The sequence below is a fragment of the Panthera leo genome, chromosome B3 (assembly GCF_018350215.1).
Source record: "Panthera leo isolate Ple1 chromosome B3, P.leo_Ple1_pat1.1, whole genome shotgun sequence".
NCBI lineage: Eukaryota > Metazoa > Chordata > Mammalia > Carnivora > Felidae > Panthera > Panthera leo.
The window spans coordinates 55,890,395-55,907,112 of NC_056684.1; the positions used below are offsets into that span (position 1 = coordinate 55,890,395).

General features: G+C 40.4%; 1 protein-coding gene across 3 annotated transcripts in view; it reads right to left on the bottom strand.

Moving 5' to 3' along the window:
• SEMA6D (semaphorin 6D) overlaps positions 1 to 16,718 on the bottom strand; it is a 54,898-nt gene that overhangs the window by 9,866 nt on the left and 28,314 nt on the right. For all 3 annotated transcript variants that reach the window (XM_042942126.1, XM_042942128.1, XM_042942127.1), the window contains exons 2-11: positions 4,639 to 4,801; positions 4,114 to 4,225; positions 3,493 to 3,553; positions 3,331 to 3,393; positions 3,121 to 3,222; positions 2,800 to 2,890; positions 2,010 to 2,129; positions 1,228 to 1,316; positions 274 to 491; positions 33 to 164 (exon numbers count right to left, since the gene is read on the bottom strand). In XM_042942126.1, coding sequence (XP_042798060.1) covers positions 33 to 164; positions 274 to 491; positions 1,228 to 1,316; positions 2,010 to 2,129; positions 2,800 to 2,890; positions 3,121 to 3,222; positions 3,331 to 3,393; positions 3,493 to 3,553; positions 4,114 to 4,225; positions 4,639 to 4,747 — 1,097 coding nt within the window. In that variant the 5' untranslated portion in view covers positions 4,748 to 4,801. The remainder of the gene's footprint in view (positions 1 to 32; positions 165 to 273; positions 492 to 1,227; positions 1,317 to 2,009; positions 2,130 to 2,799; positions 2,891 to 3,120; positions 3,223 to 3,330; positions 3,394 to 3,492; positions 3,554 to 4,113; positions 4,226 to 4,638; positions 4,802 to 16,718) is intronic.

A 16,718-nucleotide genomic window follows, 5' to 3' on the forward strand; every position in this document is an offset into this window, starting at 1 on the left:
AGACAAAAACACTTTCTGTCTTTTTTCTTTACCTTGGCTTTGGTACTTTGTCTTCAGGGACTGCTGTCCAAACAGAATCTGGGGTTTTCTGTTCTTTAAACCGTCCTTTGAATACTTTTTCAATGTCATCCATGCTAAATGCACACACTGCAGAACCAGGAATGCTGAAAAGGGGGAAACCATCAGGAAAACCATCAGGCAATCATAGGCCCACTCTTGGGTCCCTTAGGCAAGCACAGAACAGCTTTTGAAGTGCCAGGGATCTGTCCTCACCTGTTGAGCTGTGTGGTAAACACCCCGACCACAGTGGGGATGCCATTGATTTGTATTATGTCTGTGATAGACTGCAGGACATCAAAGTAGAAAAACGAATCTCCGGGGACAGAACAGTTAAGCCGAGCCTTCAGAAATGAAGTCCAGTGTTTCTCCAGGACCCGCTGGGAGCCACCCATGTCATTTTTACATATGCGGGCCACACGGGAATAGACAGCCTGCCCAAGGGACAAAAGCAAAGCAACAGGGTTATGAGCTTGGAGGGGGAATGGAAACAAAAAGCTGCAATTTAAGGGAGGGACACAAAAATGCTAAAGATATGTCTGGCTGCAAAGAATCTAGCAATCTTCTCTCTAGGGATTTGTACAGTTAGAATGTAAAACTAGTTTTACCTGTAAGGAAAAAAAAAGGCCATTTCCCTGTTCTGCCAAACAACCTCCCCAAGAAGCGAGCTCTGGAAATGCCTGAGTGAATGCAAACCATTCCCACACTTTGCCTCCCACCCTGTTTCTTGTATTGTTAATGAAATGTACCATCCTTAAACTTGGCATAACGACGTTGTGATACTTTCAAATTACATGGGCTTCTGCTGAAGCACTCAAAATTGAAAAGTGGCCTCTACTTTCCATTCTGTCTTTTGACTCTGACAAAGAATAAACTACCAACAGATTTCTAAAGTGTTAAAGAAGCATCCATAGCTCAAGGGTGCCTGAAGAACACTCTCTGTAGTGACAGAAAAAATGAAACCTTCTCAAGGCCCAAGGCTGCTGTTCTCACTCTGGTCGTTGTTCAGGTGTTTTCCAGCAATTATTCTCATGATAAGCAACTCACTTCTTTGCACTTGACCCTAAATGCACTGAGTGCTGGAAAATACACAGAGAGCATAACTCTACCGAAGCGGGCTCGATTCCACGCAGGGCAAGTCCATAAGATGAGTCAAGTGCATATACTTGCCTTGCCTAAATTATTATGTTCCACAGCAATTTCTCGAAAGAAGAAATACACATAGTTTCCATATTCTATGGCATGAAGAAAATGTGGCTCTGAAAGAAAAATTGAAAACAAACTGGTTTCTAAAGGATACTCCAATTCGCATAAGACCCCAACTGCTAGGCATGACTGACAGATACTGCATGGCTATATACAAGCCAATGTGAATTTCAATACACCAGTGAGCTCCAGGAGTGCCAGTATGGGGGTGTGGAAGCTTCAAGGAACCCAGAGTCTTTAATGTCAGCTAATGGACTGTAAAAAGCCTACAGGAACTGAACTACAGCAAAGGTCTTTGTTTTAACAGATTTATTCATTAACCTATTTAACTGGGGAAGAAAACTCCTTACACTGAGAATAAAAAAATCTTGATATCTGGACTCCAAAGAACAAGACAGATCTGCAGATATGAACTAATTGATTCTCACTACTAACTCTGCAGGATAGGTAGGTGGGTGTGGACCAGGAGCATATGTGCACTTAGAGGTAGGCACTTTGGCACACAGAAATGAGATCTCTCTTTTTTGAAGTCACTAGTATAAAATCGTAGATGAATCTACTTTCCCAACATGGCTACTAGTCTCCTCTTTCCTTGTCAATGCTCCTGTTCACAACTGAAGCAACTTGGACTTGCCCTCTGTAAACAATATAAAGTCATGCACTGAACCTCCTGATGCCACGGCTCCTGTTCCCACTTGGTCATCCCACCACCCTTGGCATTCGCACACCCTGCTTTCCAAAGGTACCTTTTATCCATTTGGAATCATATTTTATTGTGCGAAGGGCAGATCCATCCCCCATGCTTCGATAAATAACAGCATCACTGGCCAAGAAGTCAGCCACCGTGGCAGAATATAGCTTCCCATCTGAAACCAGAGTTGTAATTTGGGTAAGATGACCATACTAATCCTGTAGTGTGTTATCCTATGTAGTGCTTTCCTTCGGAGTGTTTTCACCTGTTATCCCTATGTATACAAATAAACCTAGATCTGATGCTCATAATCAACCTGCTACAAGTCGGCCCATGGTATTACCTAATTTTACAGGTGAGGGATCTAAGTATCAATAAGTTAAGCAACTTATTCAGGGTCACTGACCTAGTTAACAACAGAGCCATGTGTGAGACTATTTATAATATGTTCACTGTTTAAAATAATTTTTTTAAGTTTTTTACTTATTTTGAGAGAGACAGAGACAGCACAAGTGGGGAGCGGCAGAGAGAGAGGGGGAGAGAAATCCAAGCAGGCTCTGTGCTATCAGCTTAGAGTCTGATGAGGGCTTGAACCCAGGAAATGTGAGATCATGACCTGAGCTTAAGGTGAACGCTTAACTGACTGAGCCATCTAGGTGCCCCTGGGTGCCTTATACGTTCACTTTTAATCCCTGTTTTTGGGAAATTTTTTTTCATAGCTCCTAGACTTCGAAACACCTATATCAAGGTAGCTACCCCAGTTATGAGCTTTTTTTCTTCCTTTAAATTCCTTTTTACCTTCAATGTCATTAATCATTTATATTCATTACACTAAAGGATCTTACCAGCAAAAAGGGCAACATTGGTTTGTCTGGCATCAAATGGGCATCTTGCCAGGCCACTAATTTCCTCCCCGTCATACTCTAAGGTATTCAACTATAAAAGAAAAATAAATAGCCAGTGTCACATCTGTTCAATGTACCTGTTTGAAGGCAATGCTCCTTTATTTGTACTGAAATTCTATTTGAAGAATTTTGTCTTTATTATTCCATAGCATTAGAGATAAATGGGTTATAGCAGAAAGGATTCAACTCTAAAAGCATGGCAGTGAGGGGAAAAAAAAAAGTTGGTACAAAAAGCACACCGTATGAAATAAATATACTTACCCTATAGTATCTACACATGGGATTGAATGCATTGGTACCACATACAAAAACCATCTCGTCGTTTCTTGGGACAAATACTTTAATAAAGTTGTGGCATTCATCCTAAAGAAAGTAATAATTCAATTAATATTAGACATTCCATAGGTGGACACCGTGGGATGAGGCCCACATAAAGACTAACTCTGGCAGACACTCGTCTGTTTTACTTACTTTATGTTTGCCTTTCATGGCACAGTTTTCTCGGTCCTGTTGTCTTGACCGCCATGTCAGTTTCTGTAGTAATCAAGCAAAACCAAAGTTCAATATTTTAACTGAAAAATCTTGGACATTATTCAAGTTCTGAGGGAATGCAAATAAATTTCACTCTCTCACCTTGTTTGGTATGACTTCTGTTTTGGGGATTTCATTTAAGTTTACCGTATAAACTTGATCCCTGTTGGAAACAAGGCAGTACGTCAAATCATGTGAATGCATAAAAATGTTAAGCTGCTTCTTCTTATTTTATTTTTACAGATCTGCCTTTATTGTATTTGGGAGATCATTTGGATTTTCTATGTCTCCCACAAAGTCAACAAAGAGTACTTTTTCATTAGTGAGATGCTTTTATATATTGCTGTGGTTAGAGAGCAAAGAACGCTCTTCTCTTCAGGCATGGGTCAAGCTGCTACTTGGTATTAGCATAGACATACTTCTAATATTTGCTTGAATAATTCCAAGTTAAAAAAGAATAAAGAAAGATTTTTTTTCCTGCTGCTTTAGGAATAAAGAATGGTGTATGATTTCTTGATGGCAGTAATAAAATAGCACCGCTGAAGGCTTTAGCTCTGTATTTTGTTCCTGGTACACAACACTGCCTCTTCTCAGTGAATATTTTTGGCTACTTGCAATTTTTGATCACAATCACATATTAGTTTTTCATGAACTAGACACATTAATGCAAGCACCACAAGAGAAAAGAATTTTAATCTAATAAACCAACCAGAGGAAAATTACCTGCCAGCAATATAAAGTGTGTCTCGAATTTTCAACATCAGCTGAAAGTCCAGCCTGTGCTGGGATTCATTGCCCGAAGGGCGTCCTCTAAAAACCGGATATTGCCTTGAATCTGCAAGTAAAAATGGGCTAAACCATCAGTCAGGATTATGGAGCTGAAGAATCAATATACAGCATTGATTAGCTGTATATACTAGTTGTAGAAGGGTTTTAACTAAATTCCTCTCTTAAGGTCTTGAATATAAATGAATAAAAGACAGGGAGTGTGAGCAAATGGTCTTTTTCTTTTAACTGGAAATATATAACCTATACATGGGTTGCTTTAGAAAAGCAGCCAACAAAGCTGTCCCACTTTCTCTAAACACTAAGAAATGATTATGGATAAATTAATATGCAAAACATTGATTAGACATAAAAAAAAAACAAAAAAAAAACCCCTCTCTTTCTAAAAACAAATACACCTAGAAAATCAAAACCAAAAAAGCTCCCTTCTCAGAAAAGGGGAACGTTCTTAAGGTTACTTACAGTGATAGTCGACTGTATTAAGGGGTTCATCATCTTCGGGAAAGCTGACTGCCCTCAGCTGGGAAATCATCAGGAGCAGCATGTAGGCACAGAGCAAGAAGCACCTCATGGTGGGCCAAGGTGAAGTCAGAGCAGCCCCTCCTCAGAAATCCCACTTAGCTACCTGGAAACCAGAAACAAGTTGGAAAGATCTCTATGGTGTAATGAAACTTTCTCATTTGTAATCAGCTCCATTTGCACCACCAGCTCTCTCCAGGGCCCTCCTCCAGCCAGGAATCCTGGCAGGGCTGGGTGAGGTATCTCTGAAAATACAGGCAAAAGATGGCACCATGCCAGGTCTGATTAAAGCATCTGGTGAGCATATTGAAGGTTTAGGCACATTTGCAAGAGTTTTTTGAGGTAACTACGTATGTCATCGCAGCAAGATCACCAGAACCACAAACAGAAACGCTGGCTGCTGACTTGGCAAGAAGATGGGCTAAGTTGGGATTAGAATTTTAATTAAACTCCAATCTGCTTCCCTTCCCCCAGCCTGAAATACAACCAGTACAGCTTGTCTCTTGACCCCACCCCACCCCCCACCATAAAATGCCCAAGCTGCCTCACAAATTTCCAGGGAGCTGACGGTCCTGTCGCCTCTCATCAGACCTTTGCTAAAGGCATTGCCAGATTCCCAGCATTACTCAAGCCTTCGTCCTAAATCCTAAAGTTGAACAGTTCCCTTAGCTTACTAAGACCAATATGGAGGCAATGACATGAATGACATTGAATCTGGGTGAAAGAGAATTAAAAGAAATGAAATGATTTCACGATCTATCAATTAAGCAGGACAGCACTGAGGAGTCACAGCTGACACCAGACCACTGGGGATGTCTACCTCTTTACATAAAACCATTTGGACACAAACCAATACCCTAAGTATGCCTATCCTTTTAGCTTTATTGAAATTTAGAACCATAGGGGGCCTTAGGGACCATCTAGTCCAACCCCCTCATTTTTCAGATGAGAAAGCCAAGGGCTGGAAAAATTAAGGGACTCACTGAATTTCAGGGAGCTATTTAGAACATGATCAGGGTATAGACTTACATCACCTGTGTCCCCATCCGGGCTCTTTTCATCAAATTACATGATGAAATTAACTGACTTTTTTTTTCTCTTCAAAAAACAGCATTACAAAAAATATTTTGGGGGTAATGAATACATTCATTATCTTTGTTAAAGTGATGTTTCACATGTGTATGCATAAGTTACATTTTATTTTATTAATTTTTTTTAATGTTTATTTATTTTTGAGAGAGAGAGACAGAGACAGAGAGAGAGAGAGAGAGAGAGAGAGAGAGAGACAGGGTGTGAGTGGGGGAGGGACAGAAAGAGAGGGAGACACAGAATCTGAAGCAGGCTCCAGGCTCTGAGCTGTCAGCACAGAGTCTGATGCGGGGCTCGAACCCACGAACCGCGAGATCATGACCTGAGCTAATCTGACGCTTAACCAACTGAGCCACCCATGTGCCCTGCATATGTTACATTTCAACTGCACATTTACATATGTGCAGTATATTGTATGTCAGTATCTCAACAAAGTTCATAGCATTAACTGTATAATATTAACTGTCAAAAATTAAAAAAAAATCTTTAGCTGGTACTAATTTATTTAAAAAGTAAATTAGAGCTCTGTTGGGGCAATGGGATAGGTTTTTTTTTTTTTTTTTTTTTTTTGAGACCATAAATGCTCTATTCTACAACAATACTACCCCTTCCTTAGCCATACTTGTCACAGCTACTGTACTGAATGGTATAACATTTAGCTTTGTCACAGTCTCATTTCCCTCATTTCCTAACTTTAGGAGATCACTTCAAATTGTGGGTGAGTCCAACCACTCAGCTGGGTACTTACTATGCCTCTTCTATCATCTTAATGTCAAACACACAGATGTACAGGCGTGTAAGCTATGCAATACTCTCAGTGTTGGTCTTTTTAACTAAAGTAGAAGGCAAGTAATATGGGAGTTTTAGAATTCTAGTTTTGCAAAAAGAGAGAACAATATTGCAATACATTTTTTCCTAGTGGAGGATGAATCCAGCAGTAAGTCAACACACTGAAAATGCCCTGCAAAAAGCATGGTGGAGTGGGATCCGTGGCAGCATCGTTTTGTACTCAAGGCGAAAGAGTGTGAACGTTGGCAAACTCGGACTTGGGCTTGGATGGACATCCACCATTACGAGCTGTTTGGCCGGGGGAAGCTTCTTCAGTCTCTTTGAGCATTTGTGTCTTTATTTGCAACATGTGGATAATACCACCTCATCCACTTGGTGAAAAGGAACTAACTATCTCCTTCATTCAAATTCTGAGCACAGTCAGTCCTCCTCACCCATTGCCTAGGGGACATCATCACATGACCTTGACCTTAAGAATCCGGGCAGAGTCTGGGAAAAAGATGTCCTAAAATATTAAAGCTATTTGGCCATTTTTTTTCTCAAAGGATTTCTTTAAAATACAAAAATATTATGTTTAGAATAATTTTGTACAACTTGAGCCTATTTATCGAACCTAGAAAAGAAGGTAAAAAACAATCACTGTCAATCCTACCATCCTAATGCAACAAACGAAATGATTTGGTTCTACCTTCTTGCCACATGCACATATTTCCAATCATGACAAGGTGACCTCTTTTAATGTACCAGTTTTTCTGAAGCAGCGTCTTCCTGTCTCACTTTTCCACCATGCTTCCATGTTTTGCCATTTATACAGGCCCTGGAAAGCTGAAGTAGTAAAAAATATGAAATGTCGCCATAAGAAGAAAATTCTGCTATGATACGCATCCCAAACTTCATCCTCTGGATGGAAGGTCACTGGGTGTTTCTGCTGGGTAACAGGGGTAAAGATCAGGAACACCCATCCATCCTAAGGACACTTAGAAATATTTGTGTGAAAACAAGAGGCAGATAGTTCTGTGAATCTTTTTCCACCATGACAGGTAAGTTCACATCATGTGGGCAGAGCCTTGATGTCCCAGACCTCAGGACAGGGAGGGGCCCTCACCAGGAAGGGTGTCTCTCACATCTGTGATTCCGGCATTGAGGCTGAGGATGAAATCACTGCTGACTCACTGGCAAGCACTAAGTTGCCGGCTGAGCTATCATTTCCTATAACTCATTCATCTGACACTGCAGAAAGCAATTTCTCCCCATACCCCACCCCCACCCATCTCATCCTCTAAAAATAAAGCCCCACCACTAATTGCTTCCTGTCCCTGCATAAAGCTTTATTTTAAAAAAAAAATACTTTCAGATTTGCCATAGAAATTATAAATGGAAGTATTTAATGTAAAATATACATCAAAGTAAGACTAAATGGGGGAGGCACGGATCTAGAAATAACCAAATACCTGAGAGAAATTAACCAAAGAGAACTTCTTGCATGCAAACCCCTCAGAATATCTGGCTTTTACCTTATTTAAGGAAGTATCTCAGAATTGCAGGGCCAAGGAAAATCATAAGACTAGTTTTGCTGAAGGAGGACAAGTTAAGAGGCAGGGCAAAATGCTGGAAAAGAATATAGACCTCGGGGTTTGAAAAGTCTGAGTTCACACTTGCTTGTGCCATTTACTTCCTGGCTCTGGGACCTTGTTTAGGTTGACTTCACCTCTTTAAGCCTCAGTTTCCTTAAGTGCAAATTAGGAAAATTGCCATTACTACCTCATAGGCTCTTCTGAGGATGAAATGAGACAATCTCTATAAAACACCTAACATAGAACCTGGCCCATAGTAAACCTCTAGTAGATTTTCACAGGTATCATTATGACTATTATTGTTATATATTATTGGGCAAAAATGGCCCTAGAAGGAGAAAGAAATGCTTTCTCTTTTATCTTGTACAACTTTTCACAAACCATTTATGTATACCATTGTAACAATGGTAGGGGTGCTCCTAGAGGATTAAGGTACTGCTTCATGGACATAGATGCTTCCAAGGAAGAGGAGCAAGCCACCTTCCTCATGCGTAAGGTTACAGTAAAGAACATGCTGATAAGAGATTTTTCCCTTTAGCCAGAGAACAGGGGAAACTGAGTAAGTATATTTTTGGTATTATACATAGGCATCTTCCACATATTTCTGAGGTTAAAGCCTAAATGTAATGAGAGAAGCTCTTAAAAGCAGTTCAGAGCTGTCAAGATAGCAAGGGCTTGAGTGGCAGAATCCTTGAGAGAAGGAAGGGTGGCAGGAAATTGGATCCACACTTGGCACTTGATTTTATATTATGGAATTTGTTCATTCTTAAGCTATCTAAAAAGGAGAGTGTAGCTATCCAGAAAAGCCAGATTTTGGGCAGTATCAAGTTGAGGACCAAGAAGGAGCCCCCATAAATACCAACAGGCTCTCTTTTGGATCTCTGAAGATCTACATCTTAGGAAGATCCTTCCTAAGGAGAGGAAGCAAACATGAGGTAGACCAAACTACAAAAACTCCAACTTGGGGTCCAATAAAATAAATCCTGGATTGAACAGATGTAATCTCCCACCACTCTAGCTCCTTGCATAAAAGATGAGGTGAGTCCTCTCTAGAGGAAAATAATGTTATCTGGAGTGTACATTTTTTTATACAAAATGCTTAACAGCAATTACTAAACATTCCAATAACTAAGACTAAGAGAGAAAACAACAGAAATAGGCTCATAGGTACCCAGATATTATAGTTATTAAACATAAGTTAAAAAAAAATAATTGTTTATTTTGTTCAAGAAAAAAGATGACAAGATAATTTCACCAGAGAACTGGACTTTATTAAAAAAGAACTAAATGGAAATTCTACAACACAAAAGCACAGTCATCAAGCATCTTAATAGATGTGTTTAGCAACACGTTTCTTGTAGCTGAAGAAAAGATTAGTGAACTAGAAGATGGGTTAATAGAAAATATCAGATAGAAACATGGAGAGCAAAAAGGTCGGGAAATACAGATTAGGGAGTAAGACACACATAGGATCTTATGAAAACATCTAACATTAGAGTGCCTGAGAGTGAAAAGAGAGAGAGAAGTGGACAAAAGCAATATTTGACAGATAATGGCCGCATTCTTTTTCAAAACTGACAAAAAAAAAAAAAAAAAACAAACATGTAAGTCTCACATTCAAGAAACTAGAATTTCTAAATACAAAGAAAAACACAGTTAAACACATCATAGTCAAGATGCTGAAAACAAAGACCAAAACAATGTTAGAAGCTGAAAGACATTTTACCTTCGAAGAAACAAGAATAGTACTGACAGCTGACTTATCAATAGAAATGATACAATCCAATAGGCCACAGAATGACATTTTTAAAGTGCTGAAAGCAAATAAATTTGGGGGCTAGAGTTCTATTACCAGTGAAAATATTCCTCAAAAATGAAGGCAAAATCAAGACATCTTAGACACATAAAAGTCAAGAGATTTGTTGTTAGCAGATCCAAACTAAAAGGAATACTGAAAGGGAGTTCTTTAAGCAGGATAACATATAGGGTTGGTTAACACAAGTTCTTTTTATGATTATAGCATAGTGGCCAAATTTGAAATTCATGAATCCCAGATAAATAAATTGGTTTAGAGTTCTTGTCTCTTTGAAACTTATATTTGTGCAAAGAAGTGAGAATTCAGGAATGAAGTAGCCATACTTTATCCCCAGCCCAAAGACCCCAGGGACACACCAGAGACATGCTGATTTTAAAGCTCTACCCTAGCTATCTTCTGGAGATGCCACTTCTTGAAGAGGTGTTCAGGCTATCATGCTGCATACACCTCAGGATCTGAAAGTGGAGTTGGTTCCTCCCACTTTCCCAATCACTTCTCCAGATCTTGGACCTTCATGCTCTTGCAAACAAACAAACAAACAAACAAACAAAAACGAAAACAAAAAACAACAACAACTTTCTATTTGAGGTTCTACCTCTTCTCCTCCTTTTTAACTGGTAACTTCCTAGTCACTTTCTCTAACAGACTTTTCAAAGATTTTAGTAGCCTCAGTCTATGCTTCCACTTTGGCATGTGTCAAAAGCTTTAGCTTCTTCACCCCAAAACTCATTAAGTCAAGCACTGCATGCTCTGCTGTCAATCTCTTGTCCTTAACGCTTGCTTGTCTGACCACTTTCACTGTGACTGCTCCTCCTTCTCATCAGGGTCATCAGTCTACCAACCGATCTAATTTCTTCTAATTCACTAGCCTTTTGCAATCTGGACATATCACCTTATCCTTCTTAGATGTAACCGGCAATAGTCAATCATTTCAATAATACTTTAGCTTATATTCTAGACTCCTTCATCCTTTGTATCCTTGTCAGACTTTGTTGAAAAGTTCTTTCCTTGGATGGAGTCAATCATTCACCTTCTGCACTGCCCCAGAACAGCTGAGAACCAGTCAAGACAACCACACACTGGGGCAATTTGGTAGTAACACCACAGAATTCTTGGCCCCCCACTACATCTAGCACGATCATCTTGTGGGGATGCTATATTTCCCTATGAGATACGCCTGCTCCCCAAATGAATACATTTAAGCTTTTCCTATTGTCTGAAAAACCCTCATCTGTTCCTTCTCACTTTACTACACTCTTTCTAGATGCCCCACAGCTACCTCACTCAGAAAGTAAAAGCCATGGGACAGGAACTTCTTTACCTCTCCTGTCCCCTTCCCATTACCAAACAGATTCACTGTCTGCATCCTTATCTAGTGTTTCTTCCTCCCGTCCTGTTTTAAGAGAGACTTTCACTTCCCAAGTCCTCTCCATGTGCTTTAAACCCAACCTTTTCTGTCTTTCCTGGAATAGAAAAAAAAAATGACAAAAACATGGATTATATTTTCCTCTCTCTGGTATATTCTCTAACTTTTCATTGATTAAATACTATCCATCAGCGCTTAATCTGTCTAAGCTTCTCTCATCTCAAAAAAAATGGTAAAAAAGCTCCTGTGACCCCAGATTCTTCTCTAGCCCCCACCTTCCTTTTTCTTTCCATTCACGGGCACTTAAAAAAGTTTTGTATTCTCACTGTTGTCATTTCCTCACCTCCCACTCATTCTTCTACTTTCTCTGTTCTAGCTCCTCTCTCAATAACGCCTTTCAGTAAAGACAGGATGACCTCCAGGTAGCTAAATGCAATGGATGCTTCCAGTTCTGTCTCCTAGGATTGCTCAGTAGCTTTAGACACAGTTGACTGTTCACAGCTTTTTAAAACACCAACTTCCCTTATATCACATTCTTCTGACCTCTTGCCTATTCGGTCTGCCCTTCGTTTGTCTCTCATGTATTTCTAGATGAAACAAGCATTATCTTTTCAGAATATAAATCCCATACTATTATTTCACAGTCCTCCAGTAACTTTCTCTTACTCTTAGAAGGCCCTGATCTGTGTAATGGGGCTGTAAGACTTTCCGTGTTCTGAGTCCTGTCTCCTTCTCCAGTCTAATTTGAGCCTATATCCTTCTTTACTTGTGTTCTACCACTCTGGCCCTGTGTCTGGCCCTGCAATGTATCATTCCACCTACTTCCATCAAGTACTTTGTTCCTACTTTCACTCTGGATGGCCCTTCTTGTCTCTCATCTTTGGCTTAGTTAAGTCTTACTAAGTTTTTAGAGTCTAGAGGGTATTCTTCTCAGTGTCAGGGGATAAGCATGTGTCACAGTTGTCTATACTTGAGACAATTGTGAATGAAAGGTGAATGAAGGAAGAAACAAAAGAACTAATCAGGTGTCCTGAATCACCATGAGCCCTGCTGAATCTCTCAGGGCAAGATCAGAATTTTGGACTCCCATCTAATCTAAATGTATTTAATACTGTTGAAAAAAACAAACAGGTATAACAAAGAACAGCAGACCCAGGGAACCCTAGGTTCGACTCCCAAATAGCACTATTTCTTTTAGTTGAATATTCTGTGAGCTAAATGAAAGAATGGGGGTAGAACCAGAGCTGCAGCACCAGGGACAGCATTCATTCTATAGCACATGAAATTCCAGGGGGCACTGTTCACACTGAGAATGATAGCCAGCTCCTGGAGTTACAGGAGTTATAGGTCTACTGCCTAACAGCCCCCCACCCCCAGGACAGAATGGAAAGGTAGCAACGGGTTTCGGTTGACTGAAAAAGAGCAAAGAGAAGCAAATTAGTTGCCATTCTTTGGAGCCAACCAAGACAGGGTTGTAACTGAAGGTCAATTACAAAAGGCTTATGTTTATACAGCATTCACTTGTCTGGATTCTATGCAGTATGTCCTGGTTAGGGCTGTAGGTTTTAGTAAATGTTTAGTCAGAATTATATGACAACCAGGCTGACAGCATAGCCTGTTAAATATAAGAAAGTGAGAGGAAGAGATGATGAACCACTATTAGTCCAGAAGACGCTTAAGCAGAGTTGAGGTAGGTATTCTGGGACCTTCTAAGGAGCTCCCTGAATCCAGGCTCACCAAGTGACTCTGGACTGATGGTGTCTCTTGGAGTCTCTTGTTTAAGGAATCTCTACTGCTACCCCACTGACCTCCACCCAATCCTCTCTTGCACACAAGCTTGGGGACCAGGTGCCATATATGAACAAATATACCCTCTCTTACTCTGGGCCAGGAAGAGGTGGCTGAAAGGCCCTTGAGTCTGAGACCTTTCCGTCTTCTGGGAACTTGGGTGCCCAGGTGAGAGGAAAAGGCTTCGAGAGCTGTGATGTTAATGTCACTTTATAATCAACCATTTAAAACACTGCCCCATGGCATGTTGAGGAAATGACAAATCAGCTCTCTGACTCACCCTCCACACAGCTGAGTTCCTGCTGACAGATTAGAATCTGGAAGGACATGCATCTTCAAGGAGCAGGGAAGAGTCCCCGTGGGGAACTGGGGACTTGGAACAAAGAACCTGTCGGGGATTCTTCTCCCACTGACACTGGAAGGAGAGGAAAAGCACCGGAAACCAGGAGATTTGGGATCACAGACTTGCTGCGTGATCGCCAAGTCATTTCACATCTCTGGCTTAGGTTTCTTCATATAATAAAAAGAAAGGGGGCGGGGAGTTGGAAATGTAGGAACACTTCTTTCTCTTAAGAGTCATGATCTCCTGAAGGCTGGAGGAGAGATTATTGCTTCCCCTGCCTACTCAGATAAATGTCCTGGGGTAATCCCCACTGCCCCACAGGTTCTTTCTCCTCAATGTGTGAGCATCCCAAGTGACTCCCATCACAGACAAACAGAATTTTCCCCAATCCTGAGGCAGTTTCTGTTATCTCCCTGTCTTTCACCTCCTCCACCAAGTTTCTTTGAAGAGATGTCTGAGCCCATTTGTCTCCACTTTTTATTAAATTTTTAACCCACTTCAGTTTAACTTCAACTCTTGCCCATCAACCACCTAATTGGCAAACCCAACTCAACCCTCATTCTAAACCTTCTTTCATCTCCGCAAGGTATTTAATCATGTTGACCTCTCCTCAGTTCTTGAATGTCTACCTCTGGCCTTCATAGTTTTTTCCTTATCTATCTAGCTACTCCTATTCAGCAAACTTCCCCAACTCATCCCAACACACTCACTCTTAGATGGGATTCTTCACGGTTCCACTTGGCTCTTTGGAGATTCACTCACCTTACACCCACCTTTTTCACTACCACCAATTATCTGATGAATCCCAAATCCACATGTCCAGCACAAACCACATTCCTCAGTTATAGAGCCAGCTGTTCAATTCTTTGCCAGATATTTTGACCTCAGTAAGATATAAGCAATTTAAATTCAGAAGGGGCAAGCCTGAACTTCATATATGTTGCCCTGACTTGTCCTCCTGCTAAATACCTTATAGAGCACATGGTCTCAGCTCAAAGTGCCAGGGTTCAAATTCATGTACTATAACTTCCAAACATGTGACCTTGGATATATTATTTCATCTCTTAAAGTCCCAAGTTTTCTCACCAAAAATGAGGATAATTGTAGCACTTACATCATTACAGTGCCTCAATGAAATAATCTATGCAACACATATAACTAAACCTTTTGTACATGATAAGGATTCAATAATTACAACTACTAGTATTGTTCTTATTGATATTTTAAATATCCTACTCCATCACTTAAGCCTTAAATTTGAGAGTCATCCTAGATTTCTCCCCTTCATCCTCTCTAATCTTTTAGCACACCCTATTGATTTTTCTCTTCCTCGTTCTAGAATGCACTCTTAACCGGTTTTTGCTCTCCTAGACTTAAGTTCATTCTCCAAAAAGCCACTAGAATGATCTTTCCAAAGCACAAATAGTATCATGTTACTTTTTTTCTAAAAACAGTTTAATGGTTTCTAAAGTCCTCTATGATAAAATCCAAGTTCATTTCCAAGATTTACAAGGTTCTTCACAAGCTGATTCTTGCCAGCTTCTGTCCCTCAAATGCCCGTCTTGGAAATTGTCTACTTATCACCACAAACTGTCCCTGGCCTTTACTTCTGGCCATTCTTCCCCCCAACCCCTAATCCCTCTTCTCTGGCCACACTGCTCTCCTAATGATGGCTAATCATACTGTAGTACCACATAAATACTTGTATTACAGATCTTATCATTTCATAGTAATTACTTGTTTTCACAGCTTCTCTGCTGGGATGCTTCTGGGAGAGAGCAGATCTTATTCATCCTCTATCCCAGCATCAGGACAGGAACTGGCATCTAGGAGGTCTTCAGTCAGTATTTAATGAATACAGGAAGAGGTAAATCTACAAAAGAGGTTGTACATGTGACAGGACTCTGCTATGGCACAGGTGCCACATGAACATCTCTCTACCATTGCCTCAAATACCTAGAGTCTTGAGCCTACAATTGCTCTCCTAGCACACAATCCTCATCAGCCCCCACTCCATGAGTTTCCAGGTGCTGCAAAACCAACAGGTCCTTTACAAACGGCAACAGATGTCTCTTTTCACACTTAGCCATCATTAACAAATTGCTCTTTGATCCAGGAGCCATGGGTAACAAGGGCCAAAGGAGTTAAGCGATTTCTGCCACACACACGTCGCCCCTCCACTGGAATTCCTGTTCATTTTGAAGCTTCCCCAGAACAAAGAAAAGGAAAGCAGAGCTGTTCCTGAGATTAAAGAACAGGGTATATGGGACTGGCAGAGAAAGAAGCCTGCTTGGCTCCCCACTACCCAACAAACAAAAATAAAATAAAAGTTAGCCTGCCTAATGGCTGGCTGATGTCTGAGATCCTGCAATGGGAAATTCTTTTCTTTGGCAGATGGCCTTTTGTCCAGTTATAAAGTAAGTAGCGCTAAAGCACACTGCATAAGCCAGAAATCAGGACGAGTACCTTCCTAAGATCTTTTCTTTGGGCTAGATTCTAATAGGAGAAAAAGGAAAGGCGGGAATGGATGCCATGGAAGGGAGGCAAGGGGCATGCTGTAGGGTGTGGAAGCCTGTTGTGTTCTTTATTAATGCCTTGCTCTTATAATTGATGCTTTCCTCAAAGTTGGGTCAATTTTGTTTATTTTAATTTCATTTTACATGCATGAGGAAAGCTGGCTATTTTAAAAAGTTTTCTGAAAATTAAAGCAGCTTTTTATGTAAGGTTTTCAGTTTAAGTCTGAATTTTTTTTTTTAAGCAAAGCATACCAATATCTCCATCAGTAATGCTTCTGGTCAAATATTAATAATTCAAAAAGGAATTGAACTTAAAAGGAACTGAGCAGGAAGGTACATAAAACAGGATCTAACCTGTCTTTGCCAAATTCTGAGCAAATCAGAAACAGGGATCTCAGAATTGGACCTCTGATTAGAGCCATGGCTCCGGGGAATGTAATTCTAGTGACAACTTGTCTAGAAGTTCTGCCGGTCGGCCCTAACTCAGATTGGGTAACATTTAAAAGCAAAATTGTCCTAGAAATGATCTTCATTTAATGAGAAAGTAACACAAGAAACTAATGAGAGGACGAGCCCCACATCTAAGCAGAGAGAACCCGCCATCCAGGCAGATGACAAACACATCAGCTTCTTAAGAGATCAAGATGAGGACTAGCTTTGTGAAAATACAAAACATAGGAACCTTCTATGATTGACAAAGAAAACCAAATTAGATAGCAGAAGATTGCTGTGGCAGATACTC